The sequence below is a fragment of the Calypte anna genome, chromosome 6 (assembly GCF_003957555.1).
Source record: "Calypte anna isolate BGI_N300 chromosome 6, bCalAnn1_v1.p, whole genome shotgun sequence".
Taxonomy (NCBI): Eukaryota; Metazoa; Chordata; class Aves; order Apodiformes; family Trochilidae; genus Calypte; species Calypte anna.
Genome location: NC_044252.1, coordinates 9,823,022 through 9,849,003, shown reverse-complemented (window position 1 = coordinate 9,849,003; position 25,982 = coordinate 9,823,022). Strand labels below are relative to the sequence as shown.

General features: G+C 37.4%; 1 protein-coding gene across 7 annotated transcripts in view; it reads left to right on the top strand.

Moving 5' to 3' along the window:
- Window positions 1-25,634, top strand: part of RHOBTB1 (Rho related BTB domain containing 1) — a 55,984-nt gene extending 30,350 nt beyond the window's left edge. For 2 of the 7 annotated variants that reach the window (XM_030453368.1, XM_030453369.1), the window contains 9 exons: window positions 2,138-2,339; window positions 2,701-2,804; window positions 14,047-14,232; window positions 16,006-16,973; window positions 17,383-17,501; window positions 19,575-19,725; window positions 21,395-21,483; window positions 22,762-22,867; window positions 23,366-25,103. In XM_030453368.1, the coding sequence (XP_030309228.1) occupies window positions 2,148-2,339; window positions 2,701-2,804; window positions 14,047-14,232; window positions 16,006-16,973; window positions 17,383-17,501; window positions 19,575-19,725; window positions 21,395-21,483; window positions 22,762-22,867; window positions 23,366-23,538 (2,088 nt within the window). In that variant the 5' untranslated portion in view covers window positions 2,138-2,147 and the 3' untranslated portion in view covers window positions 23,539-25,103. Of the gene's footprint in view, window positions 1-2,137; window positions 2,340-2,700; window positions 2,805-9,201; window positions 9,241-14,046; window positions 14,233-16,005; window positions 16,974-17,382; window positions 17,502-19,574; window positions 19,726-21,394; window positions 21,484-22,761; window positions 22,868-23,365 lie in introns of those variants that run through there. The other 5 variants (XM_030453371.1, XM_030453370.1, XM_030453372.1 and 2 more) reach the window with 5 other exon arrangements.
- Window positions 25,635-25,982: the final 348 nt, after the last annotated feature.

The following is a 25,982-nucleotide window of genomic DNA, read 5'->3' as shown; positions in this document are numbered from 1 at the left end:
GTCTCATTCTCTGTAATGTCTAAAAGCCAAAACAAAACAAAAGTTTTGTACTATAATTATATTATAACTGTGTTCTTGAAAAGGATGTGGAGGAGGAAAGAGTTAGGTCTCATTTCTCTTCTTGCATGTGGACTGCTGCAGGTAGTACGGAGCCCATGGGCCATCCAACAAGCAGCTATGGTTGGATGACAGACAGGTAACTGGAACTCTCTGCAGTCCTTTACCTTAACACAAGAAACCTTTCAGTATGCAGGTTCCAACTGAAGGGATAAAGGCACTATCTTACTAACTTTGTATCCATATAAACTAAAACTTCTGCTAAAATAGCATATTGGTACCACAAGGCCAGTAGTGTTTACATACAAGAGATAATGTGCATGTGTGTTTGAAGCTGTTTGCTCAACACTTGGCAGATTGTAAAGCTGTAGCAACCACATACTTGTGTTAGAATGAGGAGTTCCCTGGCCCATGTTTCTATGTCTAGTGTAGGACAACTCTGAAATGTATTCTTACATTCTAGTCTGTGCTGTAGCATTTACAGAAGTATTCAAGCTCTGTGAAAAGATGGCAGTGGGACATCGTAGGGGCATAAGCTCCCTCTTAAATCTTGCTGTCTATATGGTCCCTAACTCCTGCCATCCACATGTAAATAAAGGTAAGCTCTGTACCATTATAGCTATTAGCATTCTATCCATGCTCAAAATGTTAAATAAATGGGTAACATTTAGTTATAATACTGACTTTTGTCTCTTGGTTTACAGAGCTTTAAATAATGAAAGAATGAAGTTAAAAGTAGTGTTTGGCTAGTAATTTCTAAACATGTTTTTTCTTAAATCAGAACATAGTATCTCTGACAGTGAAAAAATGGACAGTAAACCAGCTATCTATCATTTTAAATCTATCATTTTAAAAAGCCTGACAGTTAATATATATTTTATGCTTATGTGCAGATGAGATGTGAATTTTAAAAGAGATATTAAAGCAAATAATTTCATTTCTTTATCTGTAGTGCTTCTCATGAAAAAGGACATCATCACTCCAGATGATGACCTGTGTTTTGTCAATTAAATTGCTATATGTTTCCTTGATGAAATAATTATTAGGTAAGCTTTCCTGAATATGTTTGTGCCTTACATTTTCACATTTCTCCCTCCTTGATTGAGAGACCAGATCACTCATCAGACTCCTAGACATTAGAAAACCAAAATCAGATACATCAAACCATGACCCTACATACCTTTATAAGAAAATCCCACTTTCCTTTGTATGAGAATGACAGAGTAGTAAATATGCAGGATTTATCTTCAGTTTTTCAAATACCCACTTTTTTTCCAGATTAAATTTATGTCCAGGTATTTGTTCAATATGTGGCCATAGAATGTTTAAGTAAATATTTTCACTAGAAATGTTCCATGAGGATAGTGTCTTCAAAAGTCTTCTTCTCTTCACTTTCTGGTGTCATGTGAAAAAGAATTTGTAGATATACATGAGTATATTTGAATGTTCAAGCTGGGCTGTTTGGTTTCATTTTAGTCCATTATCTGTACAAACTTCTCTTTGGAAAATTAAGAGCATGAGATGCATGCAGGATATAATGGGAGTCTGTGGTTTGTACAGAACAGTCTCTGGAGTCATCTTACAAGTCAGTTTTATTGTGTGCATGTAACTAAAACCATCTATGTGACTTGCTGTTAGCAATATTATTTGGACAGCCCTAAATCAAACCCTGAATGGGCAAGATTACAGAAGGCAGGTTCATACTGGATCCCTCAGGTTAAACTCACTGATATCCAGTCTTTTCTCCTTCTTGACATAGAAAGTATTGAAAGAGGTAAGTTTGTGCCAGCTGTCCTTGTTTCATCAAGATCTATCTTCTGCACACAGGTTTGTGTTTACCAAAACCAAAGTGAAAATAGCACGTGAACAGCATAAACCAACTGCGGTCAAAATAGTCATGCATTTGCTTAACTCTGCTGTATTTAAAGGAAAGGCTGGCTCCCTTTGGTACAGCTTACTACAAGCTTTTCCTTAGGAGTTTGTCCTTTTCAGGCATCTCTTGTGGAAGGCACTTCTAAGTAACATTGGGTTTGCACAGCAGTAGAAAACAAGTTTAACTGGTTAAACTGTTTCGTTGCAGTTTTTGATAAATGGCCACTGACATGGACTACGAAAGACCCAACGTTGAAACTATCAAGTGTGTGGTGGTGGGAGATAATGCAGTGGGGAAGACTCGTCTGATCTGTGCAAGAGCATGCAATACAACCTTGACTCAATATCAGCTGCTGGCAACTCACGTACCAACTGTCTGGGCCATTGATCAATACCGTGTCTGCCAAGAGGTAAGGACTGCAGGTGTACAAAATATGGAGCACATGCTGTGATATTGTACTATTATTTATTGGCAAGCCTTTCTTTGTCAGGATGCAGCAATGAGCTCAGATGTATTTTATGCGTGGTGTCTACTGCAGCCATGGTCTGAAACACATCTTTCAGGGTCCCTCATTCCAAAGTAAATGTTTTTTTAATCAAGAGTATTTTTAGGAAGATGCATATTTTGCCTGCTTTTTAAAATACACCACTTGACGAAAGCTCTAAGTGGTAGACTCTTGGTCTTGTATACTAGGGACTTTCTTAAAGGGCAAATTAGAAAGGTACCTGATTGATAGAGGGAAGTAAAATGTCCTGTGTCTTCTTTTCTAGGTCCTTGAACGCTCAAGAGATGTTGTGGATGAAGTGAGTGTTTCCCTTAGGCTGTGGGATACGTTTGGGGACCACCACAAAGACAGGCGCTTTGCTTATGGAAGGTAAATTGATCCAAGTAGAATTTTAAGTAATCATTATTGTAAAAAAAAAAAAAAAGGCAAATCTTAATTTTGAAAAGCAAAGACTTGAAAACAGTGAAGAGTATTCATATTCCTGCCTGCTGGAAAGAGGATTATCTGTTGCAAGGATTAAAAATATATAAATATTTTTCAAGCAGCATAGTCTTACTACACTATATTTCCTTGAATAGCCTGCTAAGCTCCGTCAACAACTGTTGTCCTGTTTCAAATTTTAAAGAACAGTCTATAAGATAAGATTGTAGTTTTACAAAACTGAACATCAGCATTCCCTGTCTGTATAGACAGTGTGTGATATAACTGCCTAACAAGCATCTATCAAGGAGAGATGTTGGGAAACATCACTCTTACTCAATGGAATTTTTATTGTATTAAAAGCAGTGATGTTCAATGGGCTGCTAACCTCTTGAAAGCAGAGCCATTTGCATGAAAGGTGAGGCTTTTCTGTATTTTCTTAATTAAAACTGAGGAAAGGAAAGGGTTTTCTGCTATAAATAACGAATGTTTGCTGGCCAATTGATTAGTCTGGAAATTCTAAAAAATAAAATGAAAAGGAATGTAATATAGATTAATTCCAGCACATATAATACAAACCTAGAATAGTTTCAACAAGGACTAAGGCCACTATCAGTCTTTCTGTTATGTTTAATGGTAGTTATCTGGCCTTGTGGAAGTACAGGCAGAAGAGCACCGAGTAGCAGGCATCTGAAAACATGTATGAGAACAGATAACCTGTACTGGGCAAATAGTGAGATGAAGATTGGTTTCGGACAGACCTTAGTCCTTGCATGTTCTTTTTACTCTTGCACTTTTTAATTTTCTTTTGCTGTGTGCTTCTGCCACTGCAGATTATAAAAATTCCATAGACAGATACTATTTTTTTTTACACTTGGGAATACCCCTTGTAGAGTGTGTCCCAGCTTTGGATTCCATGCTGCTACAATGTACTGTCTTACTGTTTTCCTTCTCTCTGTGCTACCTGGTGAAAAAGGATGCACTCTTCTATTTTCCACCTCTTAGAACAGCTGGAGAGGGTTCTTTTGATTGCATCCAGCAATTAAATTTTCCCACATAAAACTCCACATGGCAGTTTGTACAAACCCTCCTTTGTATACGGTGCTGTGTTGGTTGTGTTTTCACAGAGTCATGAATTAGCTTGAGGTTTGTGTCAGTGGCCAAAGTAGGGACACATCTGGGCTACACAACCCATTTGTGGGAGTGGGAGTGTGGAAAGTTACTGACTTTAAGGTAATGTTGACTTTAATATTTAGTGCTACTTGAGTATATGAATAGATAGTGTTTTACCTTTTGGAAACATATGGAGGCTACTTTGATAAATATGGATGTAATTAATGTTTCCACTAACTGTCGCTCTTTGATGTGGCCCCCTGATATTCTGCAACAGATACTGTGTCACTGAGAAGATTACTAGAGATTAGGAGAACAAAATCAGACATGTTCTGAACTCTGATCTGACATTTACTAACTGGACAAGAGAGGGGAGAAATAACATACTTAGTATCTAATCCTGCAAACACCAAGGACTACATGAGTAACTTGAGATCTCATGGGATTAAGCATATGAACAGATTGATTCATTTGTGATTTTAGCAGAACTGAACCTGTGTAGAATCAGGTTTGATATACCCTGAGGGACTTTAAAAGGTTGTTCTAGAAACCTGCTGTTCTGTTACTGGACTGTTGGGTTTTTTGTCTGTGGTTTGCTTTTGCTTTTTGGGGTTGGTTTTGGGTTTTGTTTTTTTGGGTTAGTTTTGGGGTTTTTTCTGCAAGTCTGTTAATGCAGAAAGTAACTCCAAACTCTAAAGAAACTGTTCTATAAAAAGAATGTAATTTGTAGAAGTTCCTAATTGTAAGCACTGATTAGGTACTTCATTGTTCTGAAAAGTATTAATGTTTCATTTGAAAACAGCTGTCTATTATTTTCTCTATTCTAGCAATTTAAAAAGAGATTTCCAATATTGAATGTTGACATTTATAGGAATTTATTTTAAATTATCTCTGCACATTCAACAACAGTCTACTCATAGCTGAGTCAAATTTTGCAGTACAGTGAAAGGCATATTTTACACCAAATTGCTCAAGGCTATGGCTACAAGTGGCCTATATTTCTAATTGTCTGAAGGATTCTATAATATAACCCTTTAGCATCCCTCAGTTTTTTATGCATGTGTCCCTTGTGCAGAGGATGGCTTCTTTTGCCCATTCAGAGAGGACTTTTAGTTGTCCTAAACATGGTGTTGTTACAAGAACCAGCAGATCCTTAATTCACCTGCTACTCATTGTAAAAGAGTGCTCCATACAGCTTTATAAAATGTTACAGAAACAGATTATGCTATAGATGGCAGGGTGAACACTTAATAGGTCTTGCAACAAAGAAAAATCCTTGTTAATTTTTTATTTTTCACAGACAGAAACATGAAAGGAGAATGACAAAAATGTGTTTCAGTATTTTTGTATGACAGAGAGAAACATGCTTGCATGTCACTGAGAAAAGAATAATTTATGTTTCTGCTACTATCCTTTAAAATGGAAGCCAAAAAAGTGAGATCCAGCTTGTATTCTACTGTATGGAGTTTAGTTTAATAATCACAGTCCTCCAGGAGCTTTGAGAAACAGTTCTTGACAGCTTAAGGGAGGGAGGGAGGGGGGATGTGGCTGGAGGGACTTATAGAAATATTTGCTGCGGTTTCATAGCATTATGTGAGTTTTTTTCCTTTATCTAGAGTGTATGCTTTAGATTTAGAAGTACCTGTTTGGTTCATCTCAGCTACTATGTGATGCCAAACAGTCATTTGTTGATACTGCCTCACAGGGTTTCATTTGATGCACTCCAAAGTGTTGTAAAATGACAATGTCTTAGTTTTGATCAGCATTTTTGTTTTCAGCTCCTAGTCACCTCCTTGTTTAAAAACAACCAAGTCTCAGTGCTATGGTATTCTTTTAAGCCTGAAAATAAGATGGGAACTTTATATAAACTCATTGTTATTTTGTGTCAGTTTTCCTGTGATGCACACAACTCTATGTGTGAAGACAGGAAAATAGCTTAATTTACATTTCAGGTTGTCAGGATCCACCATCCTTTGTCCTCCTGTAGACTCTGATTCTGAACGAGAGTGTCACCACGTCATTGTGTTCAAACTAATCCTAAAAGCAAAATGGGAAAAAGACTGGCTTGTGCTTTCTTTCCTTTTGCATGCTTGCTTTTTAAATTTTTTTTCAAGTAAACATATTCGAGTACAATTTGATTAATATCCTGCATATCCTGTTTTTTGATACATGCAGCTCCTCTATGTGTAAACATGAGCACAAATCTGCTGAGTTAATTCAGTCCCAATCAAATATTTATTCTCAATACCATGGATGTGGTTTGTCAGCTAATTCAGCCAGGATGATTTATTTACTTGCAACTTAAATATGAGCTGTAGACCAAACAAAATCTGTTCATACAGCATGGACAGAAAACATCTTTTTCCTCATGACTTACAAATGTGAATGAGTCTTGCTATGAGACTGCTGACAGAGGGTCTTAAAATATGTTCAGAGTATTTCCTCTCTTGTGGATGGATTTCATAAACCTAGTTGGTATCGTATGTACACAGAGAAACACAGGCATTCATCTTGTTCTGTGTGATTACAATTCCCCTAACCAGTTACTTCAGTGTGATGGAATCCATACAACTTCTGAGTGTTGCTGAAAAGGGTAGACCCTTCACTATTTTAAGTCTTCCACCGATCCCTTCAGTATTCTTTCGATTTCTGTTTCTTTTTCTTAAAGGACAGTGATAATGGTATTTCTATAAAAGCAAAACCTGGTTACATTTGATGTAAAATTGTATTTGCATTCAGCAAACACAGTGAGATGGTGGGTGTCTTCGGAGGGTTACTCACTTTTCCTTTAGTTAGATCACTGCCTTCTGTCATTCACTTCCTGTGCCTAAGCTCAGAATGGGCCAGCAGCTTGTCCAAGTTTTCATAAGTGCTTTGAATGAAAACCCAGGCTTTCCCCTGCAGTCTTCCTAGTCTTTTTTTTTTTTTTTTTTTTTTTAGTGTTATGACATTCTTCTGCCTTCCATGTGCCTTATGGGGCATTTACTGCCATGGTTGAAGGGCATCATCAAAGATGTGTTTTCACAGCAGAAACACTTAACAGGCACAAGACAGTCTTTTGCTTTTTTAGCAAAGAGTCAGCTGATAGGGAATCCAGTTGTTTACAAATGTCTCTCACCTTGGCTGCTTCCTTTTGATGTGTTTTGCTGTCACAAAAAGTGATATACGCTATCATTGAAGCATTTTCAAATACCAAAATTTGCAGGCTTCCCCATCTGCTTTACAGTGATTTATAAGCTACTCAGGATCTTCATCAAGCAATCCTGGAGAACTGCAGTAAGAAACATTTATTTGTCATTATTTATTTTTCTCCTTTGAATTTGACTCAGATCAGCCCCAAGAAACACTAGAATAAGCAGAGAGGTTCACAGAGAGATAGCTTTCTCCAGTAATTTTATTCTTATAGAGATGTTTGCACTTCTGTTACCTACATGAACATTTGAGGCTTTTTCACTCAGTTAATGGGCAAGTATATGCTTTATATACTTTTAATAGTGAAATTAATGCATATCTACTACTTCTCTGCTGTTCCATATTGTGAGTAGTTTGCCTTGAAATTGCTGTAAGGAATCCTTCCTTCTTTAAGAGATACATGCCAAATGACTGGAGGTGGGGTCTGAGGCTCAACTTGATGCATATGTAATCTATTTATAATAGAGAGAAAACTACAATGCTTTAAGCCTTCCTTATATTCAGCGTTCCTTGACTGGAATGAAGAAGTGTGTATTAAATGTGTCATTACACAATTTTCTATTTTTCCCTGCTCTCTAATGTGAATGGCTGAATGGAAAGAGGGCAGTTGGTCTCTACCCTAGAAATCTGCAAGGCAACATCAGAATCTTTTGGAAGTGCTAAACCCAAGAAATGTTGTTCCATCAAAATCTTGATCTTAATGAATTATTTCTTTATGAATAGGTGTTAGGTGGATTTCTTAAGCTGTATTCTAGTCCAAGGATCACAGGATGTTTGTCTGAGTTTCCTCATACCTATGTCACAATATGGAAACCACTCTGCACTATCAGATGTAACTGTTTTAAATGGAGTTATTATCAGTAACTTTGTGATGTCAACACAGTTAAAATTTCTTAACAGTTTTTTGTTTGTTTTTTTTTAATAACAAAAGAGGAGGAGGAGGAGCAGGCTCACTTTGGCCTCACTTTATTTTCTGAAAGCTGTCTGGAGACAGCAGTCAGCTGATATGTCTCATGAAAGTATTTTTAGTTATATCCTTATCTGTCCCTTGGCATGATATTGTGGGTTTTGGTGTTTGCCCCAGGTTGATCAGATGTGTTCCAGCTAGCCCTGCACTATCTCTTGCTCTGTCGTTTTCTTTTATTCTGCTCTGTTTTTTTGGTGTTCTGGCTTTGTGCCTTCCTTTTATAAACCCCAGCTTTGCATGTGATACACAGAATATTTCAGTATTTCAAACTCAACTACCTTTAGAAATCTATCACAGAATTTTCATTCAAGCATTAGTAGTACAGTAATCAAGATCTCTGCCCCAGAGAAGAGGGGAAAAAAATCATGTATTGCTATGTTATATGGATGTTTATGCTGAAGACATACCTAAATCCAAAGAGAGTTTTACTGACTCTACTTGCAAAATTTGGCCTAGAATCAAGCTGGTGTACCTTGCAGACAGCCTGTTTCAACTGCTGGGATTTTTCACACATAAATGCTGACCCAGAACTATGGGTAAATTTGTTTCTCATATCCAGCAATAAAAAAAAAAAAATCAAATTCTGACACTGTGTAAGCAGTCCTTTAAATTAAAATTAAAATTGTTTGCCTCTTCTTACACTGTTTACATGGCTGCCATTTTTGTTAGCACTGTTGCTGGTCAGGCACTTGTACATTAAGAGTAGCTCGTACATACTTCTACAATGGAAAATGAGATGTTTTAATCATTCTTTGGGATATCAAAACATCTTTTATCACTTTCTGTAAATGCACCACTGTTTTCCCATAAGTAGGGAAAACTATTTCCCTCAAAGGAAATAGAAGAGATTTTAAAATGCTTAACATTTAAAAATGATTTTTTTTAAGGAATGTATGGGAAAACTCCACTTTTGAAGCACAGTATTTGAAATACGCAATTTTCTTAAAGGTAGCTTTATCTTCTTTTTATTACTATTGTTTCCTACTGAAAATGACTTTACAGAAATTTTAGAAATAGATCTGCATGCTACTCACCACTAAATCTGAATATATTTCAGGGCATTTTGACAGTTTTGCACATTACACCAGTACTTAAGAAGCTTCACTTCTATGGGTAAAGTATAGAACTCATTGATTCTCCTTCTCACATGCAGGGCACTGCATGGTCTTGCCCTGCCTTACCTATATCTTCAGTTCTTCACATGCCAGGCACTCCCTGCATTTTAGTTTTCCTAGTCTCTCATCTGTTTTGAGTGTGTGCACATAAGTCCTGTGTCTTCAGGTCATCTTGTTACGCTCACCAGTCACTTAATGAATTTCTTCTCATTTCATGTGATGGCTGCAAATGCATTTACTAAAAACTGGTTCCACTAAAAACATTATCAGCCCTGCTTATCTGCACAATAATTTTTTTTTCAGTTCAGTGAGATGCATGCATTAAAAATGTATAACTGAGTGAATCGCTCTCTTCAAAATGTATCTGGATTTACATGGAGATATAGCAGGGTTTTGTTCATTTATAAATGAGATTATCAATCTAGTTCTTAGATGACCTTCTGCTGCCTGAACCTACTGTCTTTGGGAAACGGAGAGCTGGTATTTGCACGCAGGCTGTTACCCTATACAATCTTTCCTGCTAGGTGGTTGAAGGACTATGCAGGTGCAAACTAGAGATAGCTCTTGTCAAATTCTGATCTGAAGTGGAGTAAGCTCAGCTGTGATGCAGAATCTCTGAGGAACCTTGGGGAAAGTATGGGGTGTGTAGGGAAAAAACTTGAGAGCAGAAAAGTAAAAGCAAAACAACTTTTCCTGATAAATAAATATATAAAAATCAGCTGTTGTGGTAACTTCATGTTGGTTATGATGGTTACCTGTAGCTTGAGCAAGGCTGATAATTTAAAGCTGTCTTGTCTTTATCTGTTCTATGCTGCTTGCTTTTCAGCAGTGACTTGGGCTGCTCTCTGTACACCTGGTACAGTTCAGAACTTGAAGCTCACAGGGTAACAGCACACAATATACTGAATCCTGACAGAGGTTTTGTCATCAGTAGGGTTTCTTTTCATTTTCTGAAATTTTAAAAGGAGTAACAGATTCCATCAAAAGTTCTTCTTATCCAGGTTTGGGATAATATTGCTGAATGCATTGAGTTAATATGTTAGGTATGGGTTGCTTCTGGGAATGGTGCCCACAGGAGCCTCCCATAGGAAAACCATAACTAAACTTAGGCCAGTCTGGGCTGACTTCTGCTGTGTATGTTTTGCATTGAGAGTTACTCCCATGACTCCAAGGGGAGTGTTTGAAGTCTTCTTACACTGTTGTTAAGCTTTAATTTGAGACTTTCAGTCTGGTCAGCCAGAAAGTGACAAAGCTGTGAGTGGTGGTAAATTTGCCTCCAGTTGAGAGAACATGTTCCCCTTTTCTACCTGCCAGGTTCCACCCATCTACATTGTGCTCTTCTCTGGTTGGAGCCCCTGTGAGTGGAAAGATACTTCCCTTGCACTGGTGATTCAGTTTGTTTCACTGGTGGCTGATGACACACTAGAGCAAGTCACACAAAACCTAGGAGTTTTGGTGTTACTTAAGCATGTACAGATGTTTCAAATAATAAGGGTAAATGATTTACAATTTCTCTGATAAACCTATGAAAAGCACTGCATAAGAATAAATAAATTATGGATGTCCAAGATGTACCACTGAATCTACAAGAGAGTGCATTGGATATCCAAGCTACTGTTTCTCTCTGAGTTATTTCTAATACTTACCTTTGTTTATTGTGATACTTCAGTATCAAACATCAGTGTATGCAGTAAGTGTAAGTGTAAGCATATGCTTTTGATGTATTTAGCAAAGGTGGATATACACAGTGCCTTAACTATTGCCCATCTCAGTTGGGTGGTGCTCTTGAAGGAATGTGGTGGAGAAGTTCTAAAGCACTTTTTGATATTCCAGTCTGTGGAAAACCTTCTTGAATAATTCCTGAATTTTACTGGGGGATGGTTATGAGATTTCTTTTTTAGAAAACAAAAGCAGCTTGTATTTGTGAAGATATTGCTGCTGAGTGAAAGAGGAAAGTAGAAGTAAATCTGATTAATCTTTTCCCATTCTCCAAGTAATCAAACTGTACAAAAATGACAATAAATTAGGTAGGCTTTATAAATCCTATTCTTTTATGTTTCTTGAGAGTATTAAAATAGCACTAGTAAATTTTTAATGTTTTGAAAATATTAATGCACTATCTTGGTAAATTATTAATGTTTAGAAAATATTAATGCATTATTTTAAGCTGGCACATTCTGGTTTTTATGAACAAATGTCAAACCAAACTTTATACTGAGGTATTAGCAAGTTGTAAATGTGCCTTTCACATTAAATGGAACTGTAGGTATTTTAATTAAAGTTTCCAAAGGACAGTTTTCCCTAAGTGTTCAGTCCTATGTAGACAGTTAAACTTCTTCGTATCTTACTGTCTCCAGTTTTTACTAAGGGGAAATCATGCTTATGACTTGAATGAAAGCTTAATTTATTTTAGTAAGGTGGATGTAATTTGTGAGCTTGAAGGCCCAGCTGTGGTGCTGGTCCAGCATGTGAACCCAGTGATTTCTCATCTATCCTGTTTATAGCACAGGGCTGTTTATTTCTCCCTGCTTGGTACAGAACTCTCAGGATATTCATTTTATGGGGAAGTCCAGATTTTAGCACAGAATAAATAATATGCAAGTCATTTTTTTTACCTCCTTTTTTTTCTTTTTTTCCTTTATCCTTTTCTATTTTGACTTCATCATGAAGCGAGTAAGATGAAAATGTGCTGTTGGTGCTGCACTACTTTTGTTGCGAGGTCTCTGTAAAAACCCAGCTTTCTGCAGCTTGATTTTATGGTCACCCAGGGAAGGTCAGAGGTGATGAGTTAGTTGCTCACGAACCATATGCAGCTTTGTGGAAAAAATGTGATGCTCTCTTGGCAAGGGCTGTAACACATGCAGGGCTGTGCTAGGGCCAGTCTGCTGGACAGTCTGGACTTGTCCTGTCCAGGGTACCAGATCTCAGGAGCCCAGATCTGGGGTCAGCTCCGCATAGGTCAGCAGCAGCACCATGGGGGAGCTCTTGTCCTCTCCTGCCTGTGAAGTCCTGCTGGAGATATTTCCTTTTTGCTTTCTGAGCTATGTGATGTGTGTCTTGTGCTCTACTAAGTCAGAAGGGTTGGGTACTTGTGACTGCAATTTCTTGGCTTAGGTATTAATTTCTGAAGGATGGTAGGCAGTCTGTCTGAGATGCTTTGTATAGTTAGGACGCTTGCCTCTCTGGCAGTCCTGATGATCTTGAATTAAACAACTGACAAGATGAGAATATGTGTAATTTTATTTATTTTTTAATCTTAGGTGTACACTGATTTCTCCTTTCTGAGAGCTAAGCAAATGTCTGCTGGGGCCTAGGTTTAACTCATAAGTGACCTTGAACAGAGCAAGTTTGAGTTTAAAGGGTGTTTGCCTTGAGTATGTAGACCAGTGTATTAGCTGATTACTGCTTTGCTGTTGGTAGATGACTTTCCAGCTTGAAAAAGCTTTGTATCTAGATACAAGAGATGTGTTGCATTTTATATAATATACAGGGTTGGAGTAGGAGTATTTCTCTTGCATTAAGTTCATCTTCACAGTAGTACCTGTATTGTGTGCAGCTATCTTTAGAAACAATCTTGCTGGGTATATCAGTGCCCTCAGTGAAATATTGAAAGCAGTAGTACTGAGGAGGTATTTCATTATTTAGAAGGTGAATATTAAGATTCATTGCTTCTGCTCGATACATTACACAAATTGCAGGCTCAACACATTTGTTGTAAATTAAAGATTAATAGAAGTGAGATAGACATGGGCTTGCTGATCTTATTCTGCTGACAGTTCCGTAACATTGTTACCTCCTCAAAATGTCCCTTCCCCTCAGTTTTTCTTGAGTTTCAATTCAACTTTTGTTTCTTCTTTTCTTTTTTCCCCATAGGACAGCCAGGAGCTTGAGAACTGCTTTATAACATCCCAGCCCAGTTTATAAATAATGAAATTGCCCCAAGTTAAGAAAGCCCTGAGAAAAGCATTGAAGCATTTCTCTGCCTTAGGGTGCTAGCTCTGACAAGAGTTAGGTGGTGGTTTAGTGGGTGAACTGTCAACCTTAATCCTCATACTTACAATTTATAAAGCAAGTTTATTTAGTGAAGTACTTCTTGTTTTCTCAAAACCTTTAAAATCCTGCAGATATTGTTATGGTTACGGATTAAAGCACTGTCACATTCTACACTTTACTGACCTTATTTTCATTGCAATTTTTATTCTTGATTATACTGCAAAAGCTGTGATTCTGCAGTAATTTGGCCTTCTAACAGGTTATTTGTAAAATATGTTAAGAGAATTGCTGTGCAAAGTACATTGTAAAGGAGATGACCTCAAGATCTAAAAGGGTGCCAGTGTAGGTATTTCTCCAAAACAGGTTCAGAAGAGACTTGTGTCTGCCTGTGTCGCTGTTGTGAAGTTTTGTATAACTCCTTCTAATTCCTAAGCATCAGTGATCTTAGAATTGCAATTTCAGTGTCCAGTCAGCAGAATTATTTCTTGAGCAATGACAAGGTGTGAATAAATGTAGCGTAAAAGTAGAAAATGGGAAGCCCTACCCCTCTCTGTGCTCTGTTCAAATGTGCAGGGATCATCTCTTGGCCTAGAGGGGAAGTGCTTCATAGTTATGTGGCTTTGTGTTGTTGTGCTTTTGTGGTAAAATGTGTAGCTTCTATCAAACCTGAACATGTATTGTGACATCTGAGTGTCACATTCACAGTGTAGAGCAGAGCAGCTTTAAGCTGGATTGATGACAGTAGGTGAAGCTGCAGGAAAAACCTCTTTGCTGGGTTTTAATTGGGGGTATTTTCTTGTTGCCTTTCTAGGTCCGATGTAGTAGTTCTGTGTTTTTCAATTGCTAATCCTAATTCCCTGAATCATGTGAAAACGATGTGGTATCAAGAAATCAAGCACTTCTGTCCCCGCACCCCTGTGATTCTGGTGGGCTGCCAGCTCGATCTACGCTATGCAGATCTTGAGGCTGTTAACAGAGCCAGAAGGCCTTTGGCAAGGTAAAGTTTAAACAAAAATAAGATTTTTTTTTTTAAATCACCATGATCATGTACAGTACTTTCAAATGAGAAATTATGGAGCCTAGTTTCCTTTTTTTGTTTGTTTTTTTGTTTTTTTGTTTTTTTGTTTTTTTGTTTTTTTGTAAAATAAGAATATATGTGCTTTCTTCTTTTTATTCCTGATGTCTGAGTTAGCTAGTTCTTTAGTGCACACAGTTATCAAATGTTTCCCACAATATTTTTGCATGTTGAATATCTAAACTTCTTTGGTTGCCTGAGCTTTTTGATAATATAGAGGTAATAATGGTTACTGGAGGTTTTCATATATGTATTTTCCATCTGAGCATGGGTACCATGTCCTGTCACAACTGTCAGGTACTATTTCAAAATAATAGATTCTACTCAAGTTTTTTTAATTTTGAACTATTATTTTTTGTACTTGTAATCCTAGATATTGGCAGAAAATAAGTGGTTGCAAATTAAATTTTTTTAAAGTTCTGAGATTAAAGTATTGTTCAGAGTTATTCTGAAGAAGCTTTATTTTTCCCAGATTCAAAAAACAAGCATTCACATGTTTGGGCAAAACCATTGCAAAATTACCTGCTCACTTCTAATTTCCTCCTCTTATGTAAATATGAATGAGAGTATACTCATGGAAATAATATCCATACTGATGTAGTTAACGACTATACTGTAACAAATTTCCATAAAAGGATTGAATTAATATTTCATGGGCTTGTAGAAAAAATTGTATGGCATTAAAATTCTTGACTCAGCAATGTGATTTTCATACTGTTGTTTATTAAACATTTCTTCATTGTGTGGGTGTGGTGGGCTTTTTGGTTAACTCTTTAAGAGGAAATATTTTTTCAAAATTCCCTTTTCTTCTTCCCTAATCCTTGCTGATTTCACCATTAATGAAAATTAAATAAGAGCTCTGCATGTCTAGTACAGACTTCTGCCACCTGAACTGATTATTTATTAGCTGGCACCTAAAGCAAGCTGTTGTCTGTAGTATGTGAAGTCTGTGCCAGCTTGTGTCTGCCCAATATGGTTTGCTGAAAGAATGCACTGCTGGGTCATGCCTTCTGGTGAGATAATTTTTGGGGGGGGAAAATGGAACCCAGCTCAGACTTTATGTTGGTCTGTTTACCCTACATCACATAAGGGAGTGGTTTGAGTTCCCACATAATGCTTCTACAGCCAAAACAGGCCTGTCTTTTAAAATGTGTGCCCAGTTAGATTTTTGTCATAGGCTATTATGATTTTCTTTAAAAAGCATAATCTTAAGAAGTATTACTAATTTCATATTTAGCTATATTGTGGCATTTCTATGTCATAAGAATTTCAAGTTGAGTTTAAATGATGGGTACAAAGATGCTGACAGAATATCTGAATAGAAAGAGATGCTGGAGGGTTTTTTAAAAATAAAGTTCTCAAGCATCATCTTGTCAACTTTTTGCTGTAAATTTCTCTTTATCAGAGAGAAGCCTTGCTCCATTTTGTGCAAATGATTTCTGAATATTTTAGTAACAGCAACACCACCACCAAACTTAAAATTATGAGCATATGCCATTCTAAAAATCACTGGAGTCATGGTTGTAGATTTCCAAAGGGCTCTGTGGGCTTTGTTTTATATTTTGTTTCTTCTGAATGAGATTTATCTCAGAATTTGCAGCGAGACATTTTGTGGTAGTTCATGCTTTTTGGAGTAACTTTGTGGGATTTGTGTGTGAGAAGACTTGTTTATTTATTTGTTTTGTTTAACCCTAGGCCAATAAAAAGAGGAGATATATTGCCACCAGAAAAAGGCAGAGAGGTTGCTAAGGAACTTGGGATACCATACTATGAAACAAGTGTGTTTGACCAGTTTGGGATTAAAGATGTGTTTGACAATGCAATTAGAGCTGCCTTGATCTCCAGAAGACACCTGCAGTTCTGGAAATCTCATTTGAAGAAGGTCCAAAAACCTTTGCTTCAGGCTCCATTCCTACCTCCAAAAGCCCCTCCTCCAGTCATCAAAATCCCTGAGTGTCCCATACCAAGCATGAATGAAGCTGGATATTTATTGGACAGCCCACTGTGTGCAGATGTTATGTTTGTTCTCCAGGAGCAGGACTGCATTTTTGCTCACAAGATTTACCTAGCTACCTCCTCTTCAAAGTTTTATGACCTCTTCTTAATGGAATGTGAGGAAAGTCCAGACTTGGATGAAACACAGTGTAATAAGGAAAACACAAAAAAAGATTTTCTAACAAGTCACCCTGAGACAAATGGTGACAGTGATGACACATCCTTGAAATCTGCTGATGTTAAAACTCCTCCACCAGAAAGTACTGACTCTTTAAACATGCCAGAACCTGAACCTGGTGAAACAAGTTCTGCAGCAAGATCTCTGTCATCCTGGGGAAAGGGGTTTGTTAGTGTGCATAAGGAAATGCAAGTGAATCCTGTATCAAATAGGATGTGTCCTGTAACTGTGGTAAAAATGGATTCATCTGTGCAGGCTGGACCTTTTAAAACTGTTTTGCAGTTTTTATACACAGGGCAACTGGATGAAAATGAAAAAGATCTCTCAAGACTGGCTCAGATTGCTGAAATCTTGGAAGTATTTGATTTGAGAATGATGGTGGAGAATATTATGAATAAAGAAGCCTTCATGAATCAAGAGATCACTAAAGCATTTCATGTCAGGAAAGCTAATCGGATAAAAGAGTGCCTTTGCAAAGGGACATTTTCTGGTAAGCAAGTACATGCTTTAACATCAAATGTTCTCATTCATGCTGCTGTTGCTTCACAGGCTTCAAAAAATGTGACAACATGCATTGTTCTGAGAGAAGGGATGAACCCAAAATTCTAGTGTTACTCAGGGTCAACTGTTCCAACCTGGGACTCTGCAATAGAATTCCTCAAATTCTGCCCGCAAGCTTTTAAACACGTGACCCAATTTTCCAAAGTGATGAATGTCCAGTTATCTCCCTTTAAAACAAGATGTTTTATTTAACAATATAAAAGGCTAGAGTTATCTTCAGGGTGAGAAGTGAAAGAAGTCCCTGGTTAACAGTGTTCAAGTGAAACATGCCTTCTTGAGAAACATTTTGACTTTAAATGCAGATTTGCAGCTTGCTTGTTTCTTTGTTCCCCTGGCAGATGTGACGTTTAAATTGGATGACGGAACCATAAATGCCCACAAGCCACTTCTGATTTGTAGCTGTGAATGGATGTCTGCTATGTTTGGAGGATCATTTATTGAAAGCTCAAACAGTGAGGTAATTGTCCATTTTTGTCCATTTTGCTTGTCATATCTGATGGATTTAGGGTAATAGAGGCATCATTCTGTATCTATTGGAAGGGTTTCAATAAGCCCTGGAATGATTCTTTATTCTTCCTGTGGGATGCTTTTCTTCTTAAGGCATTAAACCTGGATGTGTAGGAGGATAACATGTTATCTTCAAGGCATCAGATTTCCTGCAATGCTGGAGCATGTGTTTAAACCTGAAATCCTTAAAAATATTAAACAGGGAGGGGAGGAATGAAATATGAATTTCTGGAATAATTTAAAATAAGTTTTAAAGTTGTGTGAATATGCAATTACACCATCAGAAACATTAGCAAGAGTAGATAGGACAGAAGCATTCCTAAACAAATTTAAGGGGAGAAAGTGTTAAGGAACATGGACTGATAAACTAGAAAAGGGAAGTTGGCTTTATTTCAGAAGAAACTAATCTCAGATTCCCTGATGCATCCTATTGTCCTATTGAGTAAAGCAGTTCTTCATGCTTTGAATTAAGATGTTGCAGCAGAAGGCTTGTATTTTCAGGTGCCTCACCATCTGCTTTTCAAATTTTAACACTCTGCTAACATTTTTTTCTCGTGTCTTACCCACACCCAGGTTTTGTATTTTGTTTTGATTTTCCTGCTCTTTGCCATACTTATGGGTCTTGCTCATTGAAGAGTTCAAGTTACTCACGTTTAATATTCTGGAAGATTTTATTCTACTTAGAATTTTCTTGCTTCTTCTAATACAGCCATAAATATAATTCCTTTCCCAGAGGCATGCTTAACAAGTGGCTCATTAAAATATACAGCTTGATTCTGGTGAACAACTTCATTTGATAATGAAGAATATAGATTTATTTTCTACCAGCCTGTTTTTAATAATTACCCTAACAGTTATAGCTCATCTTCCCAATTCCAAATATTTCGCTTCCATGTTGTAGAGTGGAAAGCATTCAGCAATGGCCTTGGAAGTTTTAAAATTACTATTTTTCTGCTTTGCCATTTTTTCTAAATGAAACTTCTTCAGAATACCACGATGCCAGCATCCCTCTGAGTTATGAAGATCTACGTGACAAAGTGCTGAGGAGTGGGATCAATTAGTTTGAGTAGTGGAAGCACTCAAAGCTTCTACAACCTTGAGTCCCACATTGTATGTGTTTCTGTAGTTGAGTGATAGGTTATACTGAGTACAGTGATAGGTTACACTGAGCCTTTCTAACTCTCCTTCCTCCTCTTTTAGGCTTCCCTGACATGAAATTGAGTTAAGGGTGCGCTGGCGAGAAACCAGATAGCTTTTGTCCTAGTCTTGGTGGTTTCATTACATGATGGTTACATTAATTGTACATGTGTGGCAGAAATCATGGAATGGTTTGGGTTGGAAGGGACTTCAAAGTCATCTAATCCCAAACCCCCTGCCTGGGCAGAGATAACGCCCACTAGACCAGGATTATCAAAGTCCTGTCCAACCTAGCCTTGAACACTTCCAGGGAGCAGGCATCCACAGCTCCCCTGGGCAAATTGTTTACATTTTCTTTGCCTCATTTCTTCAACTCTCAGTCCTCTCCTAACCATCATTTAATTGGATAATTTGTTTATTTACAAACAGTTTGAGAGGGCTGAGGTTTTTGTTATCCTTTGGTTTCTGTTATTCTCAGAATCCCTGGAATATCCCTTGTCAGGAGTGGATAAATTGCATTCTTCAAGAAGTCTACCAAGGGAGGTTTGACGTGGGAAGTTCTCAGTGACTTTTACGTATCCCACAAAGTTGTCCATTTGCAGGCTAGAAAGCATTGAACAGATTCATTGTTTGATGTGGATCCAATTCCAGTAACTTGGTACCGAGTTGCTTGTATGCAAACTGGCAAAGGAACTGACTCTGGAGGTATGCTCACCTGTTGGCAGCTTCTTGAACTTTATTCAGTTTCCCATTAATGCTTTCCTTGCATTTGTAAAATGACTTTAAGAGAAAATGAGAGTCCAACAAAGAGACAGAAACAAAATATGGTCTCTGTATGAAAACACCTCAATTATTAGAGTCTCTTTTCTTAAATATCTTTTTCCAGGTAGTTCTACCCAACATAAACAAGACTTCCATGCAAGCTGTTTTAGATTACTTGTATACCAAGCAGCTGACCACCAGTCAGGAACTGGACACACTTGAATTAATTGCATTGGCAAATAGGTTTTGCCTCCCTCACCTGGTTGCACTAGCAGGTAAGATTGGGTGGCCTTGTCCAAAGCAGTCTTTTGCAATGGTTGAAATGCATTCAAATGGTTTTGGAAAACATGGGATTTTCTAAAATATCATGGAAAAGAAATAATTGTTTTTCTGAAAGGAATATTGTAATACATGTGGTGTTTTCACTTAGAAAAATGGATTTGCCTTTGCCTTTTTTTAATTTTATGCTAAACCAGCTCTCAAGCGTTCTGTGCTTTAAAAACAGAAAGAGTAAACCTTCTCTTTAGCATCAATCTAATGTCTGTAATTTGTAATTCTGTTGTTAAACCTGAAAGCAGGATGGACTCCAGGCTTTCCATTACATAATGAAGTGTTCCATTATATGTTTCTATACAGAGAGAGTAACTGAACTGATTCAGAACTGACCTATGTGATCACAATATTTTTTAGAAATGCTGTCCAGGTCCCTTTTCACTGTTCAGATTGGAATTGGATTATTTTGATATATAGATGGGGATTCAATCCCCATTTCAGGAAGAAAAAATTTTCATATTTATGATCACATATTTAGGAAAAAAGAAAGGATAGGTTATTACTTAGTTTTTAAACATTAAATCTATACAGACCTCCAGGAGAGCAGGGTTATTTATTTATTTTTCTCTGTGTATATAACTAGGCAAGGTTCTGAAGACATTGCCAAGACAAAAACTGAGAGGCAGGTGATGCAAAGCTATATATAATTTATAGGACAAAATGTAGGCAAAATTTAATGATATACCAAATCCTAGCTCACCTTCAGTTGTGCATCAGGACTGTGTACCTTGTATTCACTAATCCTGGCAGACCAAATCTTTGTTGCCTGGCTTTATATATGTTTTCACTGAAGTCTTGATTTTTCTTTTAAGTAGTTACAGCATAAATACAAATAGACTATTAAGGGTATTTTATTCATTTAATTCTTTATGAAATATTTTTGAGTCCAAAGGCAACTGCCAACAACTAGATCCAGCAGAATTAGATCATTGGACAACATTTGCCATGGAACTCTCAAACCTCTAAAATATTTATGCTTCTAGGAAAGGGTTGAGGCTCTTGAATTGAAGTAACTTTGGGGGGAGCTGGTCAGCATTTCATCTGGATTCCTAGGAACAACGAATGCAAAGGCCTGAAGCAAACTTTTCTATATCAATGTTGTGGGTATACAGTGAAATGGCACTATTGCCTAAAAATTGGACTGTTGCATTTGTATTGCCTAAGAAAGAGCTGATCCATATTTCTAATTTATGTTGATATTGCTCCTATCCATTCTGCCAGAAAGAGACTGCTGGCTGCTGAACTTTGTCTTTCTATAAGTGGTTATTAGTTGCAGGTTCCATTTCTGTAAGAAAGATATAAGGGGTGTGAAACCAGAAATAAAGTTTGGTTTGAAGGAAAGGGGCAAGACCCCATATGGGCTTATCTTCCCCAGACAAGACAGTTTATATGTGTGCTGCAGAGTCTTCAGCCACAACTCTAAACACCAGAAAATAACTTCATCCCAATCTGAATTTGCTCAGGATATCTGGGTGAATGTGCCACTTGCATAATGCTAGAGTTACCACAGGGAGTAGGGAGAACATGACTTCTTGGATGTATTACTTGGAGATGATCTGACCTTGAAATGTGCCTATCCTATGTGAGTGAATGAGTTTTCTTCTCTGACAGAACAACATGGAGTACAAGAGCTGACAAAAGCCTCCATGAGTGGCGTTGTAATAGATGGAGAAGTACTGTCCTATCTGGAACTGGCTCAGGTCAGTCTGTTCTGTTTTTCAAGAGTATTCTGGCCAGCTGCAGGACTTGCTTTTAGCACTGTACTGCTTCTGAGCATTGCTTCAAAGTGGCTCAAAGTCTGCAGTTCTGAAGGTGACTGAAAATAAAATGTAGCTTTATTACCTATTGTAAAGAAGATTTCTGCAGTACTGAAATAGATGTTTAAACTAATCTGGCATGAGTTGTACATACTTCTTTTTTCTTCATTGTGGAGCTTCAAAGCTCCATGTTTGCATGGCCATGTTTCAGTAATATGAAATGTAATGTAATGAAGCTGTTCAGCTTTATATTATTGACTGATTCAATTCCTGTATATTTAGGCCTGTATTGCAAAAGTCATTTTTTTTATATATTCTTAGACTTGACATGTAGGCTGGAGAAAGCTATTCTTGATTTTACACTAATGATGAGCCTGGCTGCAGTTTGGCTTAAGTCTGGGGCTTATGCAGTGCTGAAATGCAGCACAAGCTGACTGCTATGCAAGATTTCCTGCAGCTGCTTTCAAGTCCCTCTCTTGCAATACCTGAAAAGCTGTTGCAAAACCAGGACTGAACCCCTTCCAAGAAAAGGCAGCTTGCTTCACTTAATTTTGATTTATGAGGAGTTGGGGGTTTTTTATTGTCACGGTTTGATGTTTTGGTTTTTCATCCTTTTTTTTTCTCCCTGACTGAAGACAGAAGTAATATGTTTAACTACAGTTAGGATACCCTCTGTGCCTGGTACCTGCCTCAATGTTATGTGCCTATAACCTGACAAGATCATACTAGACTGTCAGAATTCCGAGATAGGTACAGGTGCTATACCATCTGACTTGCATTATAGCTGCTCTTCCTTATGACCACAAGCAGCTTTTACATGATTTTGTATGAAGCTTTCAGCAATGTTTTAATTCTGTCAATGACCATAGTTTTCCAGGGCAGAGCAGTATTTGCAATAACTGATAGGAATATATGGCTGGTACAATAATACCAGAGCATTCAGGTCCATCGTGCCTTGGCTTCAGAGTCTGTAAGGTAATGGATACAGTTTGCCAGATGCTGGTCATGCCAAGCACCTACTGATGAGCCTTTTGAGTCAATGGTTGTTTCACCAGAATTGTGTGACAAGGTCTAAGGCATCCAGAGGACACTTTAGCCTCAAAAGTTCCCCTATATGCTTGGGAGAATCCTGCCAGGTACAATCCATCCCAGCTTTAGTTGTTAATTGGGGCTGCAAAATAACCTCAGGAAATGGAGTAAGCTCTTTGTTTTTCTTTACAGTTTCACAATGCTCACCAGCTGGCAGCCTGGTGCTTGCACTACATCTGCACCAATTATAACAGCGTTTGCTCCAAATTCCGCAAGGAAATCAAAGCTAAATCTGCAGGTATGGGCAACTTTTCTCCTCAATTTTTGTAATATTTCCCCTTCTTTCACCCCACCCATTTGATTAAACAGGAAGGTAAAGATGAGCTCAGATAGCTAAGTCAGGAGACTGAACCTCTGTGCTGTCGTGAATAGTATCCTTAAATTCTTATCTGTAAAGAAAGATTGCAATCATTAGCCTGATTCCTGGCCAAGCATTCTCTTTTATACCTATTTCAATTATGCTAAAAGGAACAGAGCCATTTTCAGGCTCTGCAATGAAAAATACCCTCTGAGAAGGTCTTGCTCTCTTATACTCTTCAGTGGACTAAGGCATCTTGAGCACAACTTCCAAAGTCTTTTCACTCTGTAAGTGCATGAGGAAACTGGAGGAGTCCCTGATAAGCCAGCTAGCATAGAGATGGGTAAAGGAATAGCAGCATAACTTTTTGTAGACATTTCTGGGATTTGTGTATCTAACTGGCTTGTCTGGGGGGCTTTTTGATTGTTTCTTATTAAGCAGATAATCAGGAGTATTTTGAGAGGCACCGCTGGCCACCTGTGTGGTATTTAAAGGAAGAAGATCACTACCAGCGAGTTAAGAAGGAAAGAGAAAAGGAAGATGTTGCACTGAATAAACACCATTCAAAGAGGAAGTGGTGCTTCTGGAATCCCTCTGCTGTAGTTGCCTGAACAAAGCAAATAAGTGGAAATCCATAGCTGGAGTCAGAAATTAGTCTTATTGTTAGAAATAAGATGTAGTTCAGGTTTTCAGGAAAATTTGTTCCATGTGTGCATTTATTATTGCTCTAGGGCCAAAAGCACAATCTCACTGAAAGTGAGCCTGGAACAGCTCCTCAGAGTCATACGTATATTTTTGGCTAGTAAGCAAATAAATGTCTACCACTATTACCTTTCTTTTTATACAAGAAAAAAAAATAATCCAGCATTAATGTTTCAATCTCCAATTGGGAAATATTTTTATACTGTCTGGTCTATTTTGTTCAGATAAAAATCTGGATACCATTTTATTTTACAGACCACAAAATAACCATGTAGCAGCTTTTTGTAATTAGATTTTAACTATTTTTACTATGCGAGTTCAGTGAAATAGACAATCTTCAGTCATTAGAGACAGCTTTTAGAGTATCTCATAAAAAGTAATTTTAGGAAAAAATCTAGTTGCTTGGTATAGGTTGTCTTTTTTAAACTAAGTACTGTGCACTGGTAATATAATTAGATGGTTCTTTCACCTTTCTAAAGTAAAGAGTTAGAATAAGATCCAATAACTGCAAGATAAAGAGTGCTTGATCTTTACTCAGCTGAATAATAGGCAGTATAATTATGTGCTCAACTGCAGGCAAATGTATTTCTAATATTTGCCATGTAGGTGCAAATAATTATGACTATGTGAAATCTAGTGATTCTAAGTATTCAGAGGTTTTATATGTCTTGATCAAAGAGGATATTTCAAATTTCATTTAGAAGGGCTTATTAATTTATATCCTTATACAAGTATGGATCTGAATTTAAAAAGCAGTCATACTGCTTGCATTTGAATTACTGCATGGCAGTTACCTTGTTCTGGGGCATCTTAACCACGCAGCCATTCTTCACGCCCAACACCTTTTTGCTTCAGTGCAAGCAAATGAAAGGGCTGCAAAACCAAGTAGGTGTTATTTAGTGTTACTACATTTTGTAAATGAAGAAGGGTCTTCAAACTTTAATTTGACCCAAATTGTTTTATAGCTTTTCCCAGGTAGATCTCAAAATGTTAGATAAGTAGATTGTATTATTTCCTCTGGAAGTAGGTATTCCCAGGGAGCTGGAGGAAAAGTGATGGCAGAAAGGCAGGAATTCTGCACAAGTGGTGCAAGACAAAAAACAAAGCCTCCAGTGTTTTCAAATAGCCTGTGTGTTTATGACTTTTTATCAACCATTACTCTCAAGCTTCAGTGTTACACTAGGTTACATAAGGACAAGAGCATTTCTTTAAAAGACCAAAACTGAAATACGTAGACTGTAGAACATACATGTGCAATCCTGTGCAGTGTCTCAGGCATAATTCTGTAACCAACTTAGTATAGTGTATTAGGTTCTTTAATATTGTTTTGTGCTGGCAGCTCAGCATACCAATGTGAAAACCTGTTTGTTTTCTGTGTTCAAAGGCAAGGCAGTACAGTCAAACCTCAGTACTGTAGGTCTGGAAAGGCTTTGGAATGAAAGCCATATACACCTCTACACGTTTGGGTTCTGAATGGACTAATTCTTTGGAGATGCTACCACAGGATGGTAGAAGCCACCCAGTCTGGATGGAGGTGCTGCTCTACAAACTTTTATAATGAAAGAAAGTGACAGATTCCTGTCCCTGTAAGATTCATCACCACATGGTGATGGAGAAGGGCTACAAGTGATGGTTGCAAATATGTCTCCTTAAAATACAGTGATCATGTATGTTTTGGATGAGAAGAATGAATGAGAGATGTGTCAAGACTAAGATGAGATAAATATCTGTTGTCATAAGAAGTTAACCAGTCACATTTTAAGTAAGTACTGCTACTAGGTTTTACACAACCAAAGCTACTGTATGATTGTAATCTTGCCAAACTGTAATGGATATATAAATGAACCTGAGGTATATGCAATAATATTCAGTTGTGCTAGTTATCAGCTACTATAACCAAGTGGCTGGTTCATTTGGTTAATGCAGTCTATGGCCTTTAATCTTGGTCATTATTTTGTGTTTTTTATTTTGCAAAAAAAAGTCAATAAAACTGTTTAGTTACAAACTGTCTCCCAGCTCTTTTGAGAAGCTTCCGAAATTTTCATTAGGTGTCACCCTTTCTGCTTGTAAACATCCAGTTGTGGTACCACTCACTGAGTTTTAGTGCACTGATACTTGCATGGCATAATAAGATTTATGATTAGGAATATCCCAAGGAAATCCTACAGTGTGTATGTGACGGGGAAAGGTTGGTCCTTGTAACTTATTGTTAAACTGTACTGCAAAAAAAAATCTCTCACCCCTTTTCCCCATGGTTTTTGATATTTAATTACCATGATATTACCCAAGGGACATGAAACTAATTAGTCATGACAGACATGGGGAAGGAAAATACAAGTAAACAGCAGGAAGT